At 46.1% G+C, this 27066-nt stretch overlaps 2 protein-coding genes across 3 annotated transcripts in view; one reads left to right on the top strand and one right to left on the bottom strand.

The window, feature by feature from the left end:
- The window catches only part of LOC102727250 (phosphoglucomutase-like protein 5), a 157355-nt gene that overhangs the window by 125999 nt on the left and 4290 nt on the right, over nt 1-27066 (top strand). Inside the window, exon 7 of one of the 2 annotated variants that reach the window (XM_081802818.1) lies at nt 11791-13285. The exons of the other annotated variant lie outside the window; for it this stretch is intronic. Within the exon in view, the coding sequence (XP_081658944.1) occupies nt 11791-11880 (90 nt within the window). The 3' untranslated portion in view covers nt 11881-13285. Of the gene's footprint in view, nt 1-11790; nt 13286-27066 lie in introns of those variants that run through there. 2 annotated transcript variants of the gene reach the window in all.
- TMEM252 (transmembrane protein 252) lies at nt 18583-22973 on the bottom strand. The gene is made up of 2 exons (XM_006745780.3): nt 22634-22973; nt 18583-19075 (listed from the first exon to the last, which is right to left on the bottom strand). The coding sequence occupies exons 1-2, from the start codon at nt 22969-22971 to the stop codon at nt 18838-18840; spliced, it is 576 nt and encodes a 191-aa protein (XP_006745843.2). The 5' UTR covers nt 22972-22973; the 3' UTR covers nt 18583-18837.

Consider the following 27066-nt stretch of genomic DNA (forward strand, 5'->3'; position numbering starts at 1 on the left):
TTTCTGGGCTCTCTATTCTGTTCCATTGATCTATGTGTCTGTTTTTGTGCCAGTACCATACTGTCTTGATGATGACAGCTTTGTAATAGAGCTGGAAGTCCGGAATTGTGATGCCGCCAGCTTTGCTTTTTTTTTTCAACATTCCTCTGGCTATTCGGGGTCTTTTCTGGTTCCAAACAAATTTTAGGATTATTTGTTCCATTTCTTTGAAAAAAGTGGATGGTATTTTGATGGGCATTGCATTGAATGTGTAGATTGCTCTAGGTAGCATTGACATCTTCACAATATTTGTTCTTCCAATCCATGAGCATGGAACGTTTTTCCATTTCTTTGTGTCTTCCTCAATTTCTTTCATGAGTATTTTATAGTTTTCTGAGTACATCTCCTCCACTTTTAACCCAGTGGCTGGAAATTGTTAAAAGGCCCTACCTGGCCATAGAAGGACCTGGAAGCTCAGCCTTCTGTGTCAGGGAGGAGAGGAACGCCAGGTACCAGTGTGTGCTCTAATGGGTACCAAAGTGACTGACTAATGCCATTAAAGAAATGGAGGTTACAGTTGTTATCATGAATAGTTTTTCTGAGCCTAGACCTGCGAGGGCTTTGGAACCAAATATTTGTTAACTAATCTTTTTGAAGTGTACAAATGTGAACTAGTTTGGGGGTGCCTGGGTGGCTCAGTCAGTTAAGCGTCTGCCTTTGGCTCAGGTCATGATCCCAGGGTCCTGGGATCGAGCCCCATGTCGGGCTCCCTGCTCAGTGGGGAGCTTCTCCCCCTCCCTCTGCCTGCCGCTCCCCCTGCTCATTCTCTATCTCCCTCTGTCAAATAAATAAATAAAATCTTAAAAAAAAATGTAAGCTAGTTTGGATGAATGTGAATCAGTATGTGAATGTGTTCAGATTCTCTTACACAAACCAAATGTAAAAGTCCAGTGAACACCACACATCTGGGGATGTGGGGAGGCCAGTGGGGGGCTCCCAGCTGGCTGGGGTTTCATGATCCTGAAGTGCACCTTGAGGAAAAACCCACGACTACCTGTATCTAGGAATCACTGGTCTTTAGGGATACCCCCCCATTGTCCTGGTACAGGTTGCATATTGGGCCCTGGGTTGTTGTGTAGCCATAAAGCCCAGATGCCCTTCCAGGGTGAAGAGGATGTAAGATATGGCTTGAGCACATCTTGAAGCCCAGTTGGGACCTTTCTGGTAATATACCCATAGATCTCTTCTCCATGTGAAGACACACTCAGGAGCAAAAGCCATGCTCAGAAGCAGCCCTGTGGATGTGTGTCACCCTCACACCCACACACCTCCTACCCACCACATGACTTAGAGCAGCCAGCTTCCTGTGACAGGGCATTCACCCCATGGTGAACCCTGGAGTCAGAAATTCAAATGGCAGGCAAATAACTCACCAGTGTGCATAGGACAGCCAGGCATAAAATAGGGAATTGTTGGTTAGAACTGGCGTGCCATCTAAAGGCCAGCGTGGCCTTGTGAGTGGCATGGCCGGTGCTCTGGGGTTAGCTCCATTCAGTTCCTGGTTTGGAGGATGACAGCGATGCTTACCCACCTCTGCCCCCACTGTGTGCCATGCCTGTTCTGAGTGTTTCCTGTTCATTAGCTCATTTCATCCTCACAGCTGCCCTGTGGGTCAAGGCCCCCTATTTTGTGTACAGAGCATGAAGGCTTATGGAGGGTAGGTGCCTTACAAGCTCGCACAGCTCGCAAGGAGTAGGGCCGGGCCATTGGGCTTCAGAGCCCATGCTTGTAACCAACCTCTGGACTGCTCCTTCTAGAATAAGTAGCATGACACTTTTTAAGTGTGGTTTTCACACCTGGGTACACATCAGAATCACTTGAGCTTGCCAGGGCTCTACACTCCCTGACTGGTCCCCAGATGCACCAAGAGGACATCGCCATGATGGGAGCCCAGAGTAGCATCCATGATGCTTCTCCCCTCATACTTAGGTAACAGTCTTCTGACCAACCTTTGGGGAATTTCTTTTGAAGCTTTTAACACATCTCTCAGGCGCAAGGCTTCCTGGGATCCAAATGCAGAAAGCCAAGCTGAACCTCATTATTGTTCCATCCCTAGGAACCATGTTTTTAAGAAGTAACTTATGACCTAGACCATGGCTTTTGGAAGTGGTTGGAACAGAGGGACAAAGAGGAGATGAATGCTTTCAAGGAGAGTCCTTTGAGCAACACCAACTGGACAGTGGTCCTTTTTTTTTTTTTTTTAACCCTGCTTTCCATCATGCGGTGTATTTCTGCTAACAATTCCGGGAGTGGCAGTAGCGGGGTGGGCAACCATACTTTCCCTCTGAATTGGTAAGTGTGTTCCACATCAAGGAAACCTTTGAAGTCTGTTGTGAATATACCCAATGAAGAGAAATGTGGAAGACACAGTAGGGATGTCTGAGGAGGGTGGGCAGAAATTGTGGCGATCTGAACCAACTAGTCATTTCCCAGCCTGTCACAGTGTCTTTGATGGCAGAAAGGAGGCTTGAAAGGGAGAGGAGAGAGAAAGGGGGAGAGAAAGAGTGGCCAGGGGACAGTTCTCTGAAATGTAAGTGGTCACATTTGCAGGTCGGTCTGTGTTTGCAGCACAGGATGAGGACGGGGCGCCAAGACTCTGCCTGATGCCTGTCATCGGTGCCAATAGATGCTGGCCAGTGGTTTGGCTCTGCCCCTTTAACCATCTCTGAAGATACTTCTGAGTCTGGAGCCAAATGGAGCTCACATTTGAACAAATAGGAAAATCAGCTTTGTGACTCTTCTGTTGTATTTTGGATTTGCAGTCTAGGGGCTGCCTTTCACCTCTTAAAGTCCACAGTCGCAGGAGTGGGGAGGGTGGTGGGGAAGGGGGCCGGGTCTGCCTGGTCAGTGTGGTTTCTAGTAGACTTGTCACTGTCGTCCCAAAGGGCTCGTGTAGTTTCCACTGATTGAACTTCTTTGGGAGTGTTTCGTTAGCTGGTATCTTGGGATGGCTCTCTGCCCCTCAGAGGAGAGCTTTTGTGGAGGCCGGGCTTCTGATGGTGACAAGATCGATGGTTCCCTCAGTGTCGGGCTCAAAATTCAGACCTACATGGTCATTTTTCACAGTCTCCATTTTGGCTAATTTTAGTTCTATTGTAGATCAAGACAGGTAGATGTGTTGCATGAAAAAGGAATTAAAGTCAGGGCCATGGTTGTACGGATTGTAATAAAGAGCAGAATGTTGCAGTGTTTAGCATTTCCACTTAATTTTTATTTATTTTTTTTAAATTTATTTTTATTTGTTTAAATTCAATTTAACATACAGTGTATCATTTGTTTCGGGGGTAGAGGTCAGTGATTCATCAGTTGCATACAACACCCAGGGCTCATCACTTCAAGTGCCCTCCTTAATGCCCATCACCCTTAATTTTTATCAGCAAAAACATTTGATTTTGTTTTCAGTAATAATTCCTGTTCTAGATGTTTCCCAAATGGGTTTAAAATAGCCAGTCATTCTTCTTATCTAAAATCGGAGTTATTGTAGCCAGAGTGGCATCTAGTCTCTAGGGCACCCTTGTGCAAACTGTAAAAAGCGTCCAGGATGATGAGGCTGGTGGGTGGCATCTTAGTGGGAAGACAAAGGCACCCCTTCCTCTGGGAAGATACCGCCCCTCGCCATCTTCTGAGATGGGCTTGGGATGGGTTTCCACCCCCACTTACCCCTATGGGCAGGAGCCCTTCTAAAGTGGGCTTGGGGATCACAGATCCCTGTCCTCGACTCTCTCTGTCACACTGTGTGAGTGTTCAGGATTTAAAAGGCACTATCATCAGAAAGTGTCTCCAATGCTCCGATGTATTGGAAACAAAGTCAGAGGATGACTCCAAGTTTATAATCCTAACAGGTACGAATTGCTCTACAACTCCTGGGATACAAGAAATGTCACACTGCTCTGTTGTACAGATCAGACGGTCTCTAACTTGGTCACCCCAGCCTGAGTTGTCAGGAAGCTCAGCAGTGGCCATTTGGGGCTCCGTCCCTTTTCCGCAACATCGAAGACCATGCAGAAGGGACAGAGGCCTGGAGAGGGTGCTCGCCATCCTGGGGAGAATGCGGGTTTCCTCAGCTGCTCTGTGACACCACGTCTGTGTGTTGTCCCCGCCATCTGTCTGGGGCATTGCTCTGGGCAGGGGCACGGGCTCTTTAACCCCGTGGTCCTTGCCACTGCCCACAGGCCTCCCTCCCTCCTCGGCATTGCTGATCCAAGGGGGCTCAGGTTTCCCACCATTTCCTGAACACAGAGTCCTTTTCCTCTCCTGTATTCCTGGGTTTGACAGCTTTCCTTTGCTTTCAGCTCTGGATGATGAAGCCTTCACCCCAGCCCTTGATCCACATTAATACCTAGTGTTAATTAGAATCCCCCAAGAACCTAGTAACCCTTCCCAAGTGGAGAGGGGTTCCTGGCCTAAGAGACACGAAGCCTGGCCTCTCCCTTAGGTTGAGGAGCAGGCAGGTGGGGGAATTGATGGACAGTTTCATCTCTTCCTGCTGGATCTTCCTGATGAAGGGGGTACAAACACAGGGTAGTTTCTCAGTAACCACACACTGCGTTAAACACTGGACAACTCACCTGATTACCTAATTTCCAAAACCCGCCATTTTCTTTAGCAACTCTTATGGGCAAGACACATATTGTAGGGAAACCGACATACGTAAGAAAACTCTGCCTTCTAGTAGCTTAGAGTTTAGTGGGAAGTGTGTAGAGGAAGAGAGAGCGGGGTAAAAACAACTCTATGTGCTCTGGTAAGCGCTGTGAACTGTGCAAGACTGTTGAATCTCAGATCTGTACCTCTGAAACAAATAATGCAATATATGTTAAGAAAAAAAAAAGAAGAAGAAGAAGGTAGCGGGAGGGGAAGAATGAAGCGGGGGAAATCGGAGGGGTGGATGAACCATGAGAGACGATGGACTCTGAAAAACAAACAGGGTTCTAGAGGGGAGGGGGGTGGGAGGATGGGTTAGCCTGGTGGTGGGTATTGAGGAGGGCACGTTCTGCATGGAGCACTGGGTGTTATGCACAAAATGAATCATGGAACACTTCATCTAAAACTAATGATGTAATGTATGGTGATTAACATAAGAATAAAAAAAAATAAAACAAAAAACAAAAAACAAAAAACAACTCTACAAATTCCTTTAAGTGAAGATAAGAAGGAATCAGCAGAGAAGCAAGGGAGTGTCTGGAGAATGGAGGGAGCCTAGCTGGGTGGGGTGGGGTTGTCGGAAGATCTCAACCTGACAGATCGACCGTGTGGAAGTGGAGACGAGAGGCGGGTGGGCTGCCTCAATCTGGAAGGGGGGTGTCACAGTTTCAGGGGTGCAGCGGCGTGAGACAAGGGGCAGGCAGCGGACTGAGGAGGGCTCGTGGCAAGGAAGGGCAGCGTCATTTCCTGTGGCTGCTGTAACCGTCCCCCCAGACTGGGGGGCTCCAAACAATAGAAATGGATCTCTCCTGGCTCAGGGGGTACCATTCTGAAATCGTGGGGTCTGCAGGCTGGCAATCCCTCTGGAGGCTCTGGGGCAGAACGCTTCTTGCCTCTTCCACCTTCCGGCAGCTGCTGACGCTGTCGGACGTGTGGCTGCGTCACTCCCTCTTCCGGCCCCGCCTCCACTTGGCTCCTCTGTGCGTGTATGTACGGGGTCTCCCTCTGACTCTCTCTCGTGAGGACAGCCGTGATTGCATTTAGGGCCCAGCTGGATAATCCCGGAAAATCTCCTCATCTCGAGGTCTTTAACTTTATCACATCTGCAAAGAACCTTCCCCCCCTCCCCCCAAAGAAGGTCACATTTATAGACTCTAGGGACTTGGGCCTGACATATTGGGGGCTATTATTCTGCCCACCAGAGAGAGTGAGACCCAGCCGTCAAGAGCCTGACAGCCCTACCGAGAGGGGCTGAGGTAGCCTTGGAGGGGTCATCCGGGACTCGGGAGGGATCATCCGGGGCTTTTACGTGAGGGCGTCGTGAATGAGTCTGGTCCGCAAAGCTCGGCGTAGTGAGGCTGAGAACAGGTAGGGGATGCGGGCGACTGTATTAAGGAGGGAGCAATGGGACAAGGAGCAGTGAGTGGATGGGGAGCCACGGTGGAAATATGAGCGATGGGTTTGAATGTGAGGGGAGAGAGAGAGACTCACCAAAGAGCACTTCCGGCCCAGCTGTTGGAGACATTAGTGGGATACCCTGGTGCGGCCCTGAGCTGAGTTGGTGAGGAAATTAATTTGGGTTCGCAAGAAGTTTTGTTTTTATAAGGAAAGAAGCTTTTTCTCACTGGTGGTAAAAAGCTGAGCCATGATGGTACCTCAAAATGATCCAAGAAGAACATAATTTGGGTGAGTTCACTGGATTAATGTAACTTTGTCTTAATTCGTTTTAAAATTTTGATTTGTTTTAGGACACACCGAGACCAAGGTTAGCTCAAGAAATCCAAGGTCCAGGAGACCAGACCCCGAGCAGAGTTATAGACTCAGCCCCCTAGGCAGGAGGGAATGGACCTTTACTTGAGAGATTATTGGGATTCACACCATTCTTTTCTCTCTACCAACTCTTCATTATTTCCCTCTGCTCTCTGGTTTCTTTCTGCTTTCTTGTAACTTTTCGTCATCTTTCTCAGAGTCCCTGTTTTCTTACAACCCCTGGATTACCATGGCGCCTTATATCCTCATGGTTAATCGATTATAACCTCGTGATTAATTTAGCTCCCACTGCTAACTGGCTCATTGTTTCATTACCTATCAGTTTAACCCCTGAGGGAAAGAATCTGATCAGCTGGTTCAAGTTTTGTCCCTGGCCGTCTGGCAGTTGCTGGCCAGCCTCTGATGGCTGCCTAAAGGTCAGGGACCCACTCCTGGTCCAGTCAGCTGTGGCCAGGGGGTAGAATTGTGTGATGCAAGCAAGAAAACTGAGCCTGGGGCTGGAGCAAAGAAGCTAGACAGGTACAGGAATCAGCACGCCTTAGAGCAGTGGTTTGCAAAGTGTGGTCGCTGGATCCCCAACATCAGCATCACCTGCACCTTGTTAGAAACGCACGTTCTTGGGCCCTACCTCAGACCTCTTGGATCAGGAGCTCAGGGAGGGGATCAGCAGTCTGCGCTTTGACAGACCCTCCCGGTGATTCTGATGCATGCTGAAGTTCAAAAACCACTGCCTTAAACGAAGCAAACAGCATATAGACTAAAACCAAATGTTGGAATGAAATCATGAGAGGAGGTCAGGCCGTTCAGTGGGGGTGTTGATGCAAGCTACCCTTAAGAATGAGGAGAAAGTGGCATTTGTTATAAATTCCTATTTTATTGGCACTAGAAGGTCTGTGTCTTCTGCTGGTGAGTGATCTGCCTTCTCCTGGGTGGTATTATCTGCCCCAAATGAGGAGCTAAGATAAGTACTATTATCCCGCACCCTTTTCCCCGCACCCACACTTCCCTGACCATCCGAATGCTCCCTCCTCCTCAAGGCCAGCCCAGCGCTGGGTTCCCTCCACAAATTCTGACAAATCTGGCTTAATAAATGATGGTGTTTCCAGTTAGGTTTTGTTTTTCTCCAAAAAATCCGTTAACTATTTACTTTGAGTCTTGGGACATTCAGATCATTTACACCTCTCCTGTCCATTGCTGGTCGGGGGAAGTTCATTTGGTTAGGGTTTGTTTTTATGGCCCTAATTTGCATGCACATGGATCAGAACCACCACCATAGCAACATAAAGTAAGAGGAGATGGGAGGAAGAGTGCTTCCAGGGAACACGAATAGGTTAAAACCTAATACAGGACCGGGCTTAGGATGAGGTTAGCTAGATGCAAAATTTGAAGAGGCACTGAAACACGTCAGCAATCAAATGAAGTATTGCAATGCAGTATTTTTAAAAATCAAAATCGATGCAGTTAAAACCTGTAATAAACAAAGCATCCAAATTTTAAGTCGAGACAGGCTCCTAATCCCTCTTTAGCCTGGTTGGCTTATTACCCGGAGATGGCAACAAATATCCTCCCGACTCTCCAAGATGGAGGAAGGACATTGGAGCCCGAGTGAGAGTGCTGTTGGATGGATACGCTGCCAACTCAGTTTGCCCCAAGAGGGGTGCTCACCATTCCTTACTCTTGAGCAGAGAAAAGCTATGTCAAGCACTTCTTAGAAAGAAGATGCTACATTCCTAATTCATTAAAGTCTCGATTAGTTTATTCTCTTTATTCACAAAGAGTGGTCTCGGAACGTCTAATACATTCATCTAACCAGCAATGCTCTCCTGTTCTTGGTCAGTGTAGATGGCTGGTCAGTCCTGTCTGACCCCTCCTCTGAGTGGGACTTGTCTGGTGCAGTAGGTGATGGTCCCACTGTTCCCTCATCTCTCCTCCTTCACCCTTTTATCCACTCTGTTCCCCTCTCATTCCTTGTATTCTGGATTGTGGGATGGAAAGAGCAGTAGAGGAGGTGGTACTCTGTTCTTAGCTCAGCCACCAAACAGACATGGGCCTCTGGGCCCCTGGGCCCCTCATGGCTCCTGTCTGTGCTTCGGTTTCCTCGTCTGTGACAAGAGAATCTCAAAACTAGATCACCCCGTGTTCCTCGCTGCTTCTCAAGCTCTGTGCTTCCAGTTCTACCTCAGATATTTCACAGCCACAGGCTTCTATTAACTCCTCGTTTCACTCCCGATTCTGAGGGCCTTTCCACTTGTCTCAGGATAATTTATCTCCCCTTGCTCCTTTCCATGATGGATGGTGGATGATAGGAGAGAAGAGTCTGGGATTCCCATGTATCAAAGCTGTGATTTCTGAAGACAAACAGGACCGCAAAAATCCTGATACTGTTTTGTGTTGTCATTATCTCTCTTGAATAGATTCCCATTCGTATTTCATCAGTAATGTTCACCTTTAATTTCTTTATAGTGAGCGGGAACTTAAAGACACTTGGGAAGCAATCTGAAGAAAGAATTTTCTAGACCTTTTTTTTTTTATTCCTCTCCAGTGTTTCACTGTATCTCACTCATATTAATTTCACAGGAGTAGCTAAGTGTCATTACCTAATTCTTTCCAGAACATTCAACTTAATTTTCATAGAAAGAACCCTTCCTGTGTATACTCATATCTCACTGGTTTACATGTAGTTTAAGTGCATATTCTGCAGAACTAGTGTAACTGGTATTAACGTATTTAGGAACAAATTTAGCTGACTACTGATAAGCACATAACTCAGCTGCTGGAGGCAGAAGTAGGTGAGCATATTAGAAAGTGATGGACTGGTTCACAGACAGCTCCTGCGCTGTGGACATCAATCGGGATGTTTCACAGAAGAAATGGAAAGCAGAGCTTTATCATCCGAGTTCGGTGGAAATCTATTACAAGAACTTGGGCAGGGTTTACGGTATTGGTTAAAACTGTGCTTCCCTACCCTCTTGCCAATAGCTACCATCACTTAAAGATGTAGAGTTGAAAGTCTTTGATGTTGAAATTCACAATGATGTGAAACAAAACATGTCTTAATTTTTCAGTTCTTTTTTTTTTTTTAAGATTTTATTTATTTGACAGAGAGAGAGATAGCGAGAGCAGGAACACAAGCAGGGGGAGTGGGAGAGGGAGAAGCAGGCTTCCCGCCGAGCAGGGAGCCCGATGTGGGACTCGATCCCAGGACCCTGGGATCATGACCTGAGCTGAAGGCAGACGCTTAACGACTGAGCCACCCAGGCACCCAATTTTTCAGTTCTTAAGTTTAAATTCAATTTCACTGCATTTTCTTAAATAGATGGGATAAAGTTTATCTTTATTTGCCCTCAAGGACCTCAGTTAAAGTGATTGATTTTTCACTTCATTCTTGTTCTCTGTCCTTATTTAACCTCCTTTATAGGTGTTAATGAAGAGTTATGTAGCCCAAAAAACCTGGGGGTGTGAGGAGAGGGAAGAGAAGACAGAAAAGGAAATGAAAGTTAATAATCTGATTTCCGTACAAAATGGGTGCTTGGCTCCTCAAGGATCTAGATGCCCCTATATGGGCATCACATGGAATATGGCCTCGCAAAATGTGCCAGTAAGAAATTTTTCTGGGCACCAGGAGGGTTATTAAAAGAACATAAAGCTTTCTGTTTCTGTATATCATGTTCATGGATACGGAAGCGGAGGGAAGTGCACTTGGCTTGTGCACTTGTGATGAAATGGCTCAAGACTCTCATCTCCCTTCTAGCTTCCAAGATTATATTTGAGCTTCTCTGTCTGGTCATCTTCACAGAGTAAGATGATTTCACCCATTTAGCCATAAGTGTGTTAAATCCTGGACTTACCTCTAGAACAATCTTTCCAAAGCACAGCTCTGATAGTGTCACCCCTTAACTCAGACAACTCCAGCATGTCCCCTTGCCTAATGAATTAAATCCTCACGCCTTGCCCTGGCATTTCCATCCCTCCAAACAAGGCTTGCTCACTTGTTACTCAGGATTGCTGTGTGTCTACACTCCATTCAGGACACACGGGCCTGCTTGTGCTTGTCCTCGGACCCTGGGCCTCTGCTTGTGCTCTTGTTGTCTGCTTAGAATGCGTGCATTCCCTTCATCCCTGTACCTGTTAGGCTTAGGGGAGGGTTGCAGGTAGCAGAATCCCCCTCTCCCTTCTCAAAAATGACAGGTTTTATTTTCCTCAACATGGTATCTTGGTTTCTTTCCTTTTGCTAGTATTTCCCAAACTTCTCTTCCATCAGTATCCCTGTATTAGTATTTGTCCTTTAAATGGACTTACATTGTTTTTACTTGAATCTGTTTATTTATTATAGAAAGTTTGCATCTATGTGAAAAAAAAACCAGTATCTCTTTATAAATAAAATTGAATTCACAAAAGTGGATTCAATAAGATATACAGTGATATTACCTACCATCTAGGTAATGCTTGCCTGAGGCATGCTCTGTTTGGGTTCATGTATTAAAGATTGGCAGCCAACAGAGTTTCTCCTTGATGAAATTAAGAGGATGGAAGAAGAATGGAAAACAGGGTGACTTTCTCACTGTTTTGTAGGTAATGCCATGTCCACGAACCATCTAGAATAATCTCCCGTATCATCTGTGTGTATGTTTTCCACACTTTGGAAAACAGTGCCTCACCTCTGTGAAATGATTAGCAGCTAGAGGGCAAGAAGTGATTCTCCTCTCCATGTCCTTTGCCTTTCTGAGAATCTACTCCTTAGGCTTCTAAACCCCCCTCCTTCTGAGAGACATGGAGGCACCTAATGAGCCACAGTGTTATTTGATGGGGAGAAAGGAGTAGATATTTCTGCAGCACTAGCCGATGGATTGGTCTGTCTTCTGTGAAACATCAAGATAGTAGGTTCTGCAGGCCTTTGGTCTTAGGCTGCAGAATGAGTGTGTTCCCTCAAGTTCTCGTGTGTGTACGTGTCTGGGCAGGGTGTACATGCTGTGGGGAGAGAGTGGGAGAGGAAGACTGTGGCGTTTTCTGAACTTCCTTAATTCACAAAGCTCTGAAATGCCCCAGTGCTCTGAGAGTTGAGTTGGTGGGTTTCTGTCTGAGATCGGTGTTTTTGGGGAGCTGGACAAAACTCTGGAGACCATCTCCTCCCCTAGCCACCCCCCCACCGCACCCTACCCACTCTACTCTCCTTCTGTGGATGAGGAACCAGGGTTTAGGGAACAGGTATCCAGCCAGCGAGAGCTCTGTCTTTAAGCTGCAAATTGGAGTTGAATCCAGATGCTTGTGACAGAAACCAATCACAGTGGCCCTCCTGTGACTGACGTGAGTTGTTCACAGACTTTTCCCCTCCTTTTCCAGGCTGTGCTGAGTCCTCTTATAGCCATCGCGCTGAAAATATCCCAGATTCATGAGAGAACCGGCCGGAGGGGCCCCACAGTCATCACCTGAATGAATGGAGGAAAGATCAGTCACCAGGGCCAAAAGAGAGCGCTTGGCAGGAGACACTTCACCCACGCCTTCTTGCTACCTGTTTGTGCCTTTTATGACTTTGAAACACACACACACACACACACACACACACACACGATAATTTGCTGGTGGGTGGGGGAGGGGTGGGTGGGAAGAGAAAAAAAATCTGTTTTGTTTGGATTTGGGTCCGTTCCTCCAAATGCAACAGGGTCTTCAGTTGTCTGTTAAAGCTGCACTATCATTTGGTATCTATATTTTATCACACAAAGGACCCTCACCTTTTGAGAAAGAGTAAGTGGGCCGGGAAGGTGTCCATCATGGTGTTAGGTGAGGAAAGGTTCTAAACTCACGCACAGAGCGCAGTGCCAGAATTAGGCTCCCGCCACGCCACAGGTGCCGCTGGGCAGACCTAGGAAGACTCTCCTTGGTGTGGTGGAGGACTTAGCTTTTCATCCTGAGTCAGGTCTCCCAGGGGGATCATTGTGGGACTCCTCATGGCCTCTGGCCACCAGATGGCCCACTCCCCCTCCCTCCCATCCCCTGCGAGTCCTGGTGCCACCTTCTCTGACATCGGAAGCATTCTACAGATCACCATGGCACACTTTCAAGGAAACACATCCAAGGGTGTTTACCTCTCTTGTTTTGTAAATAATACTATTCTAGCTCTTAAGCGGGCTGCATTCCTACAAATTCAGCCGTTCATTGTGCAGGTAGAAAGCCGTCTCTTGGCAAGACTCTGCAGATGAATGCCTAACATTTCACCGGCCCTCCCTTGACAACATCCGTAGGGTCATACAGGGGTTTATATTCATTCCTCCTGGGAAGACAAAATACCACCATGTCTGCTATCTCTCTTTCTCTCCGCTCCCTTATCTCCCAGTAAGGGCCTGTTTTAAAGCAGTCATTGAGACACAGTTCAGATCTTACAGTGGCTCTACAAGGAGACGATGAAATGCTAGCAAAGTGGAGAACAGAGTGCTTGCTGGAAGAAGACCTTATTGGTGGTCGTTAAGGACCTGATGAGATAGGGGTGGGGGAGGGCGGCACCCCTGCCGGAAACCGGAAGTTCACAGCTGGCTCGCTTTGCCCAGGAGAAGGATACTGCAGCTCTAGCAGCCTCTGTCTGCACCCAGCCAGGACACTCGGTGCGTGGGACCTGTTTGCGTGTGTTTTGCTTCCTTGGGAATGACCCTCTCACTCACCCTGTCGTTAGCACAGATGACGTGGTGCACTTTGTGAAGCAAAGGGGTTTTGCTGTAGTCAAGATGAGCGCAAGCAGGGAGACGTTCCTGGGAAGGGATTTGTGGCCACTTTCTATCTCTGCTTCTGTCAGAAACTTACTCCGACATGTAGTAGCCAATAAAAAAGAAATTCCTGATTGCAACCTGACGCATGGATTGTGGATTTTTGCGTGTCTGTCTTGCCATGGGTGGTCACATTTTGATAAGTCTGTCTTTCAGAACACTGGCAAGGGCTGGCTTTCGTTGTTAGGACCTGGGAATTTATTACGTAAGTGGGACCAGAAAAGGCAGATGGCTCAAAACTGCCTTTGGGAGTCAGCAGAGACGAAATTGGCAACTGGTCTTTCATCGTAAGTATCTTCGTTTCATAATCACAGAGGGTGGCTTCGAGCAGAGATTCTAAAGTCATGGAATTTATCAGCCATGAATGTCATTTGCCTTAAAGCTTTACGTGGGGTCCGTGGTGGCCATCCATTTACTACTCGGCTCTGTGTGCATCCACGCAGTTGGATGCGTTATAAAGCTTAGCTCCAGGTCAGAAAATAGGTATTTTTTTCTCAAGTTGCTGAATTTTGAATCATCTCTAGCTTCAAAGTTCAAATGTAAGGTAATCTTCATTTTAAAAATCTATTTTTTTTATTTCCAGCGTGTGTGCCCAGCTGCCCAAGTATTCATTCATTCACTCATTCATTCAACAAACGGGCTGAACAACTACTCTCTGCAGAGTCCTGTTTGTGGTGCAGCGAGGAGATACACAAAACAGGATTCCTGCTCCTAGGAGCTTGTAATGTGGACACGGGGGGCTAGGACATACATATGTGAAGAAGCGGGAGGACATGAATGTTCTACTAGAGGCACCAGCAATGTGCTATGGGAACACGCGGAGGGATTAGCTCTGAGATGGCAGGACACTAAGCACTTTATGGGGTTTCCCGAAGAGTGGAGTTTCCTGAGACTTGTAATCATATATATGATTTCACGAGGGGTCCATGTAGCCAGAGCAAAGACGGAGTTGAGAGGTAGGATGGCTGGAGAGGATGCTTGCGTTGGGTCTCGGGAGAGAATGGCGCAGATGAGCGAGAGTGCAGGAAGCACAGAGGTAGAGCAGGTGGAGCACATGTTTGGGCCCAGCTATGGAAAGAAGCAGCTGCACGGCCACCGATTTTTACAGAGCTTTTTCTTAGGTTGCCCAAGGGAAGATCCTGTGGTGGCTCTGGGACACAGCCTTTCTCTCTGGAACCTGCTCAAATTCACGTTGCCAAGGTATTATTTCTTCTTTACGTAAAATCCAAGCTTCTCTTGCTGAGCTATGCCTGCAAGTCCTCTTGTCTTCTCCTCGGGAGAGGTGGAAGGCAGGAAGTCACTTTTCTGCACGTAATGGTCTTTATGTCTTAAAGATGAAGCTCCAGCCACCAGTCTTTCTTAAGAGTAAATGACTGGAGAGGTCCGAGACTTTTGTGGGGACCACAGGAGACAATCCTAGAGGAGAGGGTGGATGGAGTGTGGCAACTGTCAGGCCACTCTTGTGATGGGCTAATATCGAGGGGTTCACTCGCGACACCATGTGCCCCCAGGACAATGACAAGCAACAGTGTCTACAATGCAGTGGTTCCCAACCAGAGCAGTGTTTGGAAATGTGTGTATACGTGCCAGGGAGGCATTTGAGGGGACGGGACCCCGGATTCTAAATACCCTACCAGGGGTCCGCCAGTCCCCTAGAACAAAAAATTGTTTTGCCTCATTCATGATTCTTGGGTTCATTAGCTGACCTTGAACATGGCAGGCAGCCATCATTAAAATGAGATGTTTATCCAGTATTCCTGATCCAAGGTGCAGCCTCTATCCACAGGATTCACGAACAAATAGTTTTTTATGGCATCTCAGGCTGAAGGGCTTGGACATGACCTGAAGGCTTTCTACACAGGAAGCCTCAGATCGATGACCAGTCCCACGGCGGCACAGTGGGCTGACGCTTGGCTGTGCCGAGCCAGTGTGCTCTGCAGATAATGTAGACATCCCCCGGGGAAGATGGTGTGCTGACTTCTGATTGGCCAGCTGTGGGTCAGTGTAAGGCATGGGATTTACTTTGGCAGTGATAGCATCAGCCGTGGCAGGTGTGGGGAATTTGAAAAGCACCTGTGGGAGAGGGGCGTGCCCAACAGGTGACTCCATTTTATTGCTTGATCATGCATCGGGTAGTCTTGAAACACGTGGACACTGCCATCCCAGACACCTGCCTTGACAAGATTTCCCTCCCTGAGTGGAGAAGGGCTTGAGAAATCGTGCACCTTTCGAAATGATGTAACTGCCGGTAAATCAGTGTTTGGCCCTTCAACAGTTACAGACAGCAAGAGATGATCAGAGGTAGCAGAGCTTAGCGGATGCCTGTCCCACTCCCACCAGCTGGAGCCCTTATTGGTGGAAATGGCTCATGCAGTTGGCAGCCCACTTGGTATGTGAATCAGCCTAACCTGTCATGGAAAATTATAGAATATGATGAAGCTATGCATTATAAATCCACGTCTTTATCATTTTTTCATACTTTTAGCACCTAATAGGTGCCCTGCAATATGGGCGAGCTGGGGAGATACCTCACCGAAGACTCTGTGTTTAAGTAGAATCTTGAGGAATGGGTAGAACGGCCAGTAAAAGTACTTGCGAGTTTTGGAGTGGAGAGGTCAAAAATACACACGCTACATCTCGGATATGCAAAAGATGCAGCATAGTGTATTCTATAACTGACCTTGTCATGCTCACCTTCTGGGGGATGGAGGGAGTACTTAGAGCCGCCACTCAGAGGAAGGTTATAAGATGAAAATAGTGGAGGAGCTGTCACCTCTGAGAATTTCCCATCGTCGTTGACAGGTGAGCCTACCATTCCCGTGAGAGAAGGGAATGAGCAAAGAACTGTAGTGAATATTTGCCTCTTCTTCACTCTCTTACAATGTCTGTGCCCTCCTTGCCATTCAGGGAATCGTGGTTCTCCATCCATCACCTCTAATTGTACCATAAACTTAAGGAGGAAGACGGGATACAATGTCTACCTCCTTGAGTAAGTACCCTAGGGGTGGCCAGTGAATTCTTATTAAGCACAACAGAACACTTTTGTTGTGACTTGCCCAGCGGGTTTTAATTGCTGGGCCTCTCAAAGGTAGGATTTGTTTGGAGTAACACCCGTGTCCTTGATGCTGGCTTCAGAGTACATCCATTTTCAAAAAAGCAATAAATGTCTATTAGTAGTACTTCTTTTCAGAAAGCAGCTGGCTTATCTTCTGAATCAATAGTTGGTGTTTAGTGATGTTTGGGTTTTCAAAAAGAATTAACTCATCTGGATGGTTTGTTAGTTCTGCATGGAGAATCAAACTTTGACTTATGTTCCCCTATTGATTTTTTTTTTCTGATGCAAAACAGAGATGAAAGAGAGGGAAGTTTGAGTACAAAATTTACTGCAGTAAAGAGATCAAAACAATTTTCTTATGTAAACCAAAAATAACATGTTTCATATGACTACCAGAAGTTGGAAAAATCCATTTATGACCAATGCAAACTCTGGATGAAAGCCCAGTGACAGAGTTGGTTCAGGCCCCTGGATGTGTTCAGACCCCAGAGAAAATTTCAGGGTAACAGTCTCAGTAGAGGGATAGAAAGAGATGACAAGAGAGAAATAATAAATTGCATTGCTAAGAAATGGTCACCTTCCCATTGGACAGTCATGAGTGACCTTCATATCCAGTTATGCCCTTGAGGTCAAGGATTCAAATCCCAGATGCCCAAATGCATGTTTCATGTAAAAGGACCAGGATTTCCTTTCATGTGGCTTCCTGCGTATTTGTCAGGACATGCTTCATCTGTACACTCGGCAAAAATGGGAAGAGGAGGCCATGGAGGCCCCATTCCATCTTGACAGCCCTTGAAAGCTCTTCATCCTCACCACCACTATTCAAACCCCCCTGTGCCCATTCACAGGGGGCTGCCTGTCACCAGTAGGAGCCACTATTCATCATCAATGGAATGATCAGAGAGAAGGAAACTGCGCAAAGAGGTGGGGGCCAAGCTCCTAGGCAGAAAACATGGAGGGCGTATTTACATGTTAAAAGGGAACCCTATTATATCTCAACTATAGTGAAAAAATTTTAAGTCTTTTTTAAGTTAAAAAATATAAAAGAGAATGCTAGAGCAAGCTCTCTGGCTTCCCCAAGGGCTGTAAGGTATTGTACCAGTCCTGGGGCTCCACTTCCTGATGGGGCCCACTTTCTGAAGCTGGAGAGAAGTCCAGACTGCTCCGTGGGAGAAGGGAGCTAAGACAGGGCTAACCTAGCACAAATGTTTGAAGTAAATACACTCTCTCATGCCCCTCTACTGGAAACAACTGTATGCTATGGGCAAAGTTTCTCAATGCCTCAAAGTCTCAGTTTATGCATCTGTAAAATGGGACTAACCATTGCACTTATTTCTGAAGGGTATAATGAGGGCTAAACAAAAAGCACAAAAAAGTTCCCAGCACAGAACCCGTCATATAAAAGACATTCCATAATTGTTAGATAACAATCCTAGCATAAATTCCTCACTTGATTGAGGAAGAAACTGAGGCCCAGACAGATGAAGATTCTTGTCCAAGCTCTAAAGCATCAGGCTGCCTCTCTTCCCACTGTCCTGCCACCCAACATGTCCTCGTGTGTTAAAACATGTAATAAAATATAGTAAAGCTGAGGACGAATCAGTGGGTTTTTTAAAATGTCCCAAGCCTAAAAATGCATATGGGTCTGTATCTTGAGACCCTAAAGAATTTTCTGTTAAGGATCAAAGTAGTACAATATAGTCTCTTTTTCTTTCAGATTCTAGAGATTTGCAGGGGGGATTTGTTGAAATACACACGGATATTTTAATGCCTTTGAAGATTTATGTCAAAATCTATATTAATACAACTTATGGCTAGTACAGTTTTCCCCTCTGAATTCTGTGTCTTATGGATTTTTAAGTATTCTGTCTGTCCCACTTGAGTCTCCAAGAAACCTTGTCATCTCTGCTGTACAACCATCCCGTTTTTAAGATATTCATTGAAAATTTTGTTTGAGCCATTTTGAAAGGAAATATTATAGTTGTTTTCCACGTAGAAGTAAAATACACATAATTAAAATTAAGTAATATGAAGTAACATTCATGGCTTCCAAGAGCACATCTCCCACAATGCGAATTACAGTGTCACTCTGGTAATATGGTAAATGGGGAGAACTGTGACACCAGCCAACAAAACCCACAAATTAAACCACAATGACCCTTCGTTTCCAGCCTGCTTTCCTTCTGCGATTGTTGGGTGATGTAGTGCCTGAAGGCGCCTGGCTGCCCCACGAGCAGCACCTATTCCTTCCCCCCTGGCGCTGAGGTGATGGGAGGGGGTTGAGTGAGAGCCAAAAGCCTCTTGGAGCAGAGCTCCAAAAGCGGTCCCAAAGCCCACCTGGGCTGGGGTTAGTGCGAATCCTTTGAAATGTTGCCGGCTGCTGACCACACCCTTCCGGAGCCCTTTCAGGCCAAGCACATCGGTCGAACTGCATGGCTGTCATCCCCAGCATCTCCTCGGTGAGCACTCCTGGGGTCCCGGAAGACACTTTCCCTCCCATAGTCCAGTGGCCACGTTTATTATCAGCAGCTGTAGCCCATGAAGGTGCATCCTGAGCACGAGGGAGTGTCCCCTGCTTCAGCATCCCTGGCTCTGCCTCTCAACATCCTGCAATGGTGTGGCTGCCGGCACCCCGCCTGCTACAGACTCCTCGTAGGAAGGTGGGGCCTCGGGGTGGGCATCCGTTGCATCCTCGAATTCAAGGCCCATCTCTGTGTACAGAGGTGGAGGAACATCCAAGGCGTCTCCCTCTGCAGGACAAGGTTGCTTCTCGGCATCAAGACTCTCTTCATATGCAGGAGGGTAGAAATCTGGCCTGGGGATCAAAATGCCACAAACGTACATGTGTTATTTAAGTGGTTAACGCCAAAGAGGCATATGCCTGCCTCTCTCAAATCACATTGTGTGAAGTGAAACTGTTAAGAAACATTGATTTTGAAACAGATGTACTTCTTCCCTGGCATCACCAGTTTTAAAAAAATGTGCCGCTCTTCCAGCAAAACCCTCCTTATCAGCCATCAGATGTGTGCCTCTATAGTCCTGTTTTTCCCAGTGGGTTATTCCAAGCTATTCCCTCTCTCTCCCTCATGGGAACCAGGGACTCTCAGTGTGAGATCGTCACCAGGGGGAGGGATGCGGGGGGGCCTCAGCTGCTCAACTTCCCTACACCCAGTTAGTCCATCCATGACCTTGTCCCCATTCACACACACCACATTCGTGCTCACTGTCTCAAATCCTCCTAGCCAACAAAATAATGAACGAAAACCAATGTATAAACTTGTCAAATCACTGTTAAACACCTGAACCCAATGTAACATTGTGTGTCAACTACAGTCTAATAAAACTTTTTAAAAACCCAGCTCTTTGCTGTCTCCTCAACTGTATCCGTTGCTTCTCTTTCTTCTCACTCTTTCAAGTCTCAGCGACTAGTTTCCAAAAATACATACTCGTTTCTCAAACCATTTCAACCAACAACTTCATGTAGATTTCACCGGCCCCCCTTTCCATGCCAAAAGGTCAATGGCGAAAGGAGCCATTCACGCCAAAGGTGATGTAGTCATTGGTCATCTTGCCCAGTGCTGCTAATTGCTAAATCATTCTGGCTTCTCCACCATGAATGGGACTGGGGGTGGTGTGAGGTGAGGAAGAGTGAAGGCGAGCTTGATTGAGTTGTGTATTTATAGAGCGAATCCCTCAGTGCCCACGGGGAGTGTTTATGGTGCGTAACCACAACAGAACAGAGCCCACCACTTGTAGCCACAGCTCCATTCCAAATATTACCAGGCGCAAAGCCAGATAGCTGAAGGAGTGGTCTACTGTACGGCATAAATCTCAGCCTTCACTCAGAATAGCCAAGGCAGTGTCACGGGGCACACGTGTAAAGACATTGAAGACAGAAAGGTGAGCTGTTTCCCTGGAGTGATTTGAAAGGCTCCAGGATGACTGCCACCTGCCCCCAAATCCCATCCGGCTCTTCCAGTCCCATCTGCCCCTCCCCCACCATTTCGCATTCCCAGTGCCCTGAGGTCCACCATTGCACACTCATTTGCTCTGATACCTCAATATGGGTCCCCATTTTGAATGCATATGCTTCTGAGAAATGCAACTTTTTCTTGACTGACTTCCTGGCCATTCTGGGTAAGCTGGGCGTCTATTAGATGCAGTAGGAAGAGACAGTTCAATGGGGTGTCATGATAGCCATATCATGGATCCCTTTGAAATAACTTGGCATGGTGTGATGTTAGTAAATTTAAGCTGCCTCCTGTAGGCAATCAGGTACTCTTCTTTTTGAAAAGATTTTATTTATTTATTTGACAGAGAGCACAAGCAGGGGGAGCGGCAGGCAGAGGGAAAGGGAGAAGCAGACTCCCCGCTGAGCAAGGAGCCTGACAGAGGGGTCAACCCCAAGACCCTGGGATCATGACCTGAGCCAAAGGCAGATGCTTAACCGACTGAACGACCCAGGCGTCCCTGCAATCAGTTACTCTTATCAGGAATTCACATTCTGGAGGCAACCATCTAACATTTGTACAAGAAAAAAAAAAATCACTCAAGAAGCACCATCCGTGATCACTTTAGTTATTTTAATCTTTTATCAAACCCAGAGACCTTGCCAGTTAGTATAATAAACATTGGAAATGGGGTTTGGTTATTGTAATTAGTATCTTATTAATTAGCATAATAATGTCACAAATCAACCGTCATGGGTAAAATTATTTATGTTCAAGATACTTGGAGTAGCTAAGATATTTTAGATGAAGAGGGCAGAAGAATTTATGGAGTCTTACAGCCTGTGTCTTGAGGATGATGCCTGAAGTTTTATCCCTAAATGGTCCTGTGTTCAGCCAAGAATTAGGAGGGTTTGGTTGTCTGATACTGACCATAAGGTGAACTGAATTTTGTTTTATTGTAGTGAAATATATATAACATTAGATTTACCACTGTGTACAGATCAGTGTACAGATCAGTGGCATTCTGTACCTTATCCCTCTCCAGAACTTTTCCGTCATCCCAAATTGAAACTCTGTACTCAGTAAACAATAAGTCCCCATTCCCTCCTCCCTGCTGACCCCAATAACCACTGTTCGCTTTCTGGCTATGAATTAATTTCACTGCTCTAGATATCTCATGTAAGTGGAATCGCACAGTATTTGTCTTTTTGTGAACGGCTTCTTTTACTTAGTATAATGTCTTCAGGGTTCATCCATGCTCTAGCATGTGTCAGAACGTCCTTCCTTTTTGTGGCCGGATAATATTCCATTGTATGGATAGACCACGCTTTGTTTATCCATTCGTCCACTGGCGGACAAACGGGTTGTCTCCACCTTTTGGCTATCATGAGGAATACTGCTATGAACCCTGGTGTACAACTATCTGTTCAAGTTCCCACTTCTAATTCTTTTGTCTACATACCCAGAAGTAGAATTGCTGGATCAAATGGTAATTCTGTATTTAACCTCCATGCCATTTTCTATAAAATGATTGCTCCATTTTACATTCCCACCAGCAGTGCACAAGGTTTTGGACTTTTTTTTTTTAAGATTTTATTTATTTATTTCAGACAGAGAGAGAGCCAGAGAGAGCACAAGTGGTGGGGGGAAGGAGGGTGGCAGAGGGAGAAGCAGACTCCCAGCTGATCAGGGAGCCCGATGCAGGGCTCAATCCCATGACCCCAAGATCATGACCAAAGGCAGACGCTTAGCCAACTGAGCCACCTGGTCTCCCCTAGGTTTCAGATTTTTGTATATTCTTGCTAACACTTGTTGTTTTCTGTTTTTATAAGTAAGAGCCATCAAATGGGTATGAGGTGGTAAAGTTAACTGAATTACCACTGGAATGTTAACTGCCTTGCCTTGAATAAATCTGTCATGCAAGGTGTGATCAGAACACCTAGAAAGACAGTAAGCTGGGACCTTACTGAGTTCATGAAGAGGTTGCAGGACTCATTCAGTGCCTGTTTGTTCATACAATGCCATTTGTATGGCAGAATTTGGTCTGGAACTTCCTTTCCTTATAACCTGGTAGGTGGATTATGGGCAATAACTCACCACAACCTGCCTCTCAGGACAGCTTCCATGATACAAAAAAAGAACCTAAGAGTTGGGCCCCTTCTATTGGCTTAGGTAGGTTTTCAATGTGGGGAGAAGTGGTTTTTCAGATCTAAATACCCTCTACTTCATGGTTTTCCCCAGAGGCAACACCATTCTTCCTAAGGACTAAGCCCAGAGTAATTTCCCGACAGGAAAACTTCAGTTCGAGACATACAGCCCTGCAGGACATGGGTATTTCTCCACAGTGGGATTAAGTTCATTCTGCTTTTCCAGAATCCGGCCCCATTGCAGCCTTCCTCATCCTCTGGCCTCCCCGTACATACCTGTCGACTGTGGCCAGGGGAAGTGCCCCATGAGAAAGTTGTCTTCTGAGCACATGGGAGAACACCCCTTTGCTTTCCCTTGCCTGGTGGTAGGTGCTCCAGAACATTCCACTCAGAAGGATCACAAACCCCAGTGGCAGAAGCATATAGGCCAGGATCAGGTTCCCTCGACAGTTGAATATCCATTCTGAGGAAATGAAGAAGGCCCCCAGGCAGATCATCAGGAAGCCCATCAGGAGGGCAAGGGCACAGAGAACGAGACTAGTTCTGTTCTGCATCCCTGCTCCTTTGGAACTCTTCCACTCCCCTGCTTCCTCGCTCAGAGAGAATGCTGTCATTAGCCAGCTCGAAGCTTTATATGCTCTGGGACCAGCTGGCCTTTGGACAATTAAGTGAAGCAGGCACTTAGAGGCTATTCATTAACCATTGGAAGTTACTGTAATATCCTTGGAGGATTAACCTAAAAACACAGCATTGTGTAATGCAGGAAGGAGTGGCTTCTCATTGTGGGCTTGCTCTTCTGAGCTGGGTGGGACCCTTAGCCAACCCCAGTTATGTGAGGGAAGGTCTCTCATCCTTTGATTAAAAGGGCACTCATCTCTTAATCCCCATGGTGGGTAATTTCCCACTAATGCTAGAGAAATTAGTGTTTTTTTATGAACTAGCTATCTTCTTTGTGGTTTGGCAAGGGATCCTTTCCTGATTTCTTCTTTCTCTGTACGAAAGACATTTTTAAAGCTCCTAACAAGTTCATCTTGCCTCTCTCGATGGAACTCTATTGCCTTCACCCTATGTTACTGGAAAAATTCCAAGAGAAAAGCCCATGGGGTGAACTCTCTGATTCCTTCTCTGTTGAAAAGGAAATGAGCATCCATAGGAGGAGGAAAGAGAATTCTGTAGAGAAGGATTGTAATAGAGTTTCGGGAATTTGGGGTGGGGATTTCTGGGATGGTTGCAAAAGACGATGATCTGGGGGCGCCTGTGTGGCTCAGTTGGTTAAGCGTCTGCCTAGGGCTCAGGTCATGATCCTAGGGTCCTGGGATGGAACCCTGTGTTGGGCTCTGTTTTTAGGAGGGAGTCTGTTTCTCCCTCTGCCCCTTCCCCCAGCTCGTGCTTGCTCATGCTTGCTCGTGCTCTCTTTCTCTCAAATAAATAAATAAAAATCTTAAAAAAAAAAAAAGCGATGATCTAGTGACTTCTCTGTTCCTGGTTTTGTATCTTTTCCATTGTTGGGCCCAGATGTTGAGATCCTAGAGTCATTTCTGGTTAACACATAGGTGTTCGATAAAAATTTTTGCTTATTGCTCAACTGCCGGCAACCATTCTTGGCTTACCTTTCCTGCTGTCATGAAAAGCACAGGTATTTAATGAAAGAGCATTCCCTAAAATGTGTAGCATGTTTCCACCTCCAAGCAAAGCAAATCAACACATATGTGAGAAACACCACTTTTCAATCCCCACCCTCCCTCACACACACCTTAGAGTTGCATGAGGCACGCTAGCATATTAAAAGCTCCTACAAGTCCTACAAACATTTCCCCCTCAGAAAACACATCTGAAGTGAAATTTGTTTTGGTAGCTGCTGCTAAAAAAATGTTCCCTGTCCTCTTCCCTGCACCATCTGCTTCTCTGCAGCATTGCCTCAAAAAAATCTTTACAGAACCACCTTCTGTTTCCTGTCTGGAATTTGTTTCCTTCATCTTGACTGTCTTTGGTTATAGACACCCTATTCCAGATCTGGTTCATGCCCTGATTCCTTCCCTTTTTTTATGTGATGTTTTGGCATGTCCCTGCCAAAATTCTCCTGCCCGCAGGGACTCTGGGTCACTTTTGTGCAGAGAGATTATCTTCAGTCCCTCTTTGCCACTCCTCTATCCCACTACTCCATTGCTACTATTCCATTTACTTTCCCGATGGAAAAAGGAATTCTTTGTGCGGTGCCCTGGTGGTGCCATGTACACCCTTTAACCGTATCCCCACCATCTCTTTAACTCTACCTTCATGTTATGGGCTAAGAGAAAGAGAGACACTGGATCAAAAATGATATAAGGCACTTCCCTATTTCGCCTCCTAACCTCTACCTTTATTAGCTTCAATACTTACCCTGATCTACTTTCATCTAGTCTTGATATTATCCTTGCAATCTGAAAACAACCCTTTCTCCCTCCTTTTCCAATTGGTCTTGAGATTTTCAGATTTCTAAGATGGCCCCTGATGATCCCTGCCTTCTGGTATCTGTGTCCCCTGGAATGCGGGCTGGACATACTGAGAGTAGGCTAGATATAGTGACTTGATTCTAACCAAGAGAATATGATGGGATGTCACTTCTGTGATTAGGTTGCAAAAGATTGTAACTTTGTCTCACTAGCAGACCCTTCCTATTGTCCTCGTGGCTCATACCCTTTGAAGAAGGAAGCTGTCATATTAGAGAGGCCCATACAACAAGGAACTAAGGGCAACTTGTGGCCAACAGTCAGTGAAGAACTGAGGACCTTAGTCCATCAGCCCTTGAGGAACCGCTTCCTGCCAACTATCATGGGATCTTGAAATCAAATCCTTGCCCAGTTGAGCCTTGAGATGACTATACCCTAAGCGATAGCTTGCTTGAGAGACCTCGAAGTCAAAGACCCAGCTATGTCATGCCCAGATTCCTGTCCCACAGAAATTGTGAGATGATGGGTGTGTGTTGTTTTAAGTTGCTATGTTTTGTGGCAATTTGTTAGGCAGCAATAGATAACCCAAACAGCTCCTTGGGACTTGGAAACCAAAGGGGACAATTGGGGTTAAGCGTTTGCATAGTATCTGGCATATAGAACTCGTCCAGTGAAGGTCAGCTATAGTCATGCTCACCATTATTGTTATTGTCATTAATGCTGTAATTCCAAAGAGCTGAGAAAGACCCAGGATTTCCAACTGACAGATCTGCACTAGGAGTTGGACCCCAAGAGCAGGTAAGTGGAGGTAAGGAGTAAGGAGGGTAGCACTCTTGATGAGGACTGCCCACCCATAGGGTGGGGCTTCTTTGTTTTAAACCAAAACTGGAAGATGAACCAGACTGGGCATTATGATAGGTCGAGCCTAGTTCTTGTGATCACACAAGTATTTGAGCAAGTATCTCTGTTCTTTCCCTCCTCCAGTTCCAGTGAAGGATAACCAGTGCCCTACAGTTTGTCAGATGGGTTCTCCCCCTCCAGTACCCTTTATGGAGGTCATTACCTGTCATTCCAGAGCAGTGCTTTTTTTTTTTAATCGGTGGTGGTTTTTTGTTTGTTTTGGTGAGAAATTGGGTAGGAAAGAGCAAGATCCAGGAGCTAGCAGGAGGATGAAAAGACTTGGTTACTTTATATAAAATAAAGAGCAAGATCCTGGGCTCAGAATAGTTGAGGAGCTTATCTGGGATGAGGTGGGGCATCAAGGAGAAAGTACAGGAGGATCTGTAGTTTACGAAGAAAGTAGATGAGACAGGGAAAAAAATCAATATGGAAATATGAAATATGGCTGGAAACCACGTGTCTCCATGATGGTTGAGACATCCTTGTGAAAGATTAATGTTGAAGTTACGTTTGCCTGTTTGTGTTATTATTATTAAATATATAAATTATTAAATAATTATATATATTTTTACTCTGACTCTGCCTCAGTCCTGAAGCACATGCATTACTGCTCTCTGAGCATGATTCCCCTTTGATGCCTCAAAAGTGGTGATAGTGACATAGCACAAACATTGAGGGAAAGTACCCTGGTCTTCATCAGTCTGAAAGGGGCAGAACCCCAAGCAGAAGGCCAGTTGTAATGACAGAAGAGAAAAGCAGGCCACATCCTCAGGGTTGGGGAAAAGTGAAAAGAATTCAGTAAAGAGCTGGTCCCACACCAAAACATCGCCTTAAAGAGTCAGTTTCAGGACACCTTTGAGCCTTTGGCTGGGCTTCCTTATGTTCTGCCTTACCTTCTAGGTCTACCTCGACCCCCAGGCCAATGTTCCTATTCTTGTCCACCTCACCACTCCCAGGGCTGAGTGTGAGAATGAGGGGCCAATAACAGTGATTTCATTTAAAGGTGGAGAAACTGAGAAAGAGGTTCCTTTTTTTTTTTAATTTTTTATTGTTATGTTAATCACCATACATTACATCATTAGTTTTAGATGTAGTGTTCCATGATTCATTGTTTGTGCATAACACCCAGTGCTCCATGCAGAACGTGCCCTCTTTAATACCCATCACCAGGCTAACCCATCCTCCCACGCCCCTCCCCTCCAGAACCCTCAGTTTGTTTTTCAGAATCCATCATCTCTCATGGTTCGTCTCCCCCTCCGATTTCCGCCCCCTTCATTCTCCGCCCCCCCTTTTTTTTTCCTTAACATATATTGCATTATTTGTTTCAGAGGTACAGATCTGAGATTCAATGGTCTTGCACAATTCACAGCGCTTACCAGA

This window comes from Leptonychotes weddellii, chromosome 14 (assembly GCF_054177405.1).
Source record: "Leptonychotes weddellii isolate Sample4059 chromosome 14, ASM5417740v2, whole genome shotgun sequence".
In the NCBI taxonomy this organism is placed as follows: Eukaryota; Metazoa; Chordata; class Mammalia; order Carnivora; family Phocidae; genus Leptonychotes; species Leptonychotes weddellii.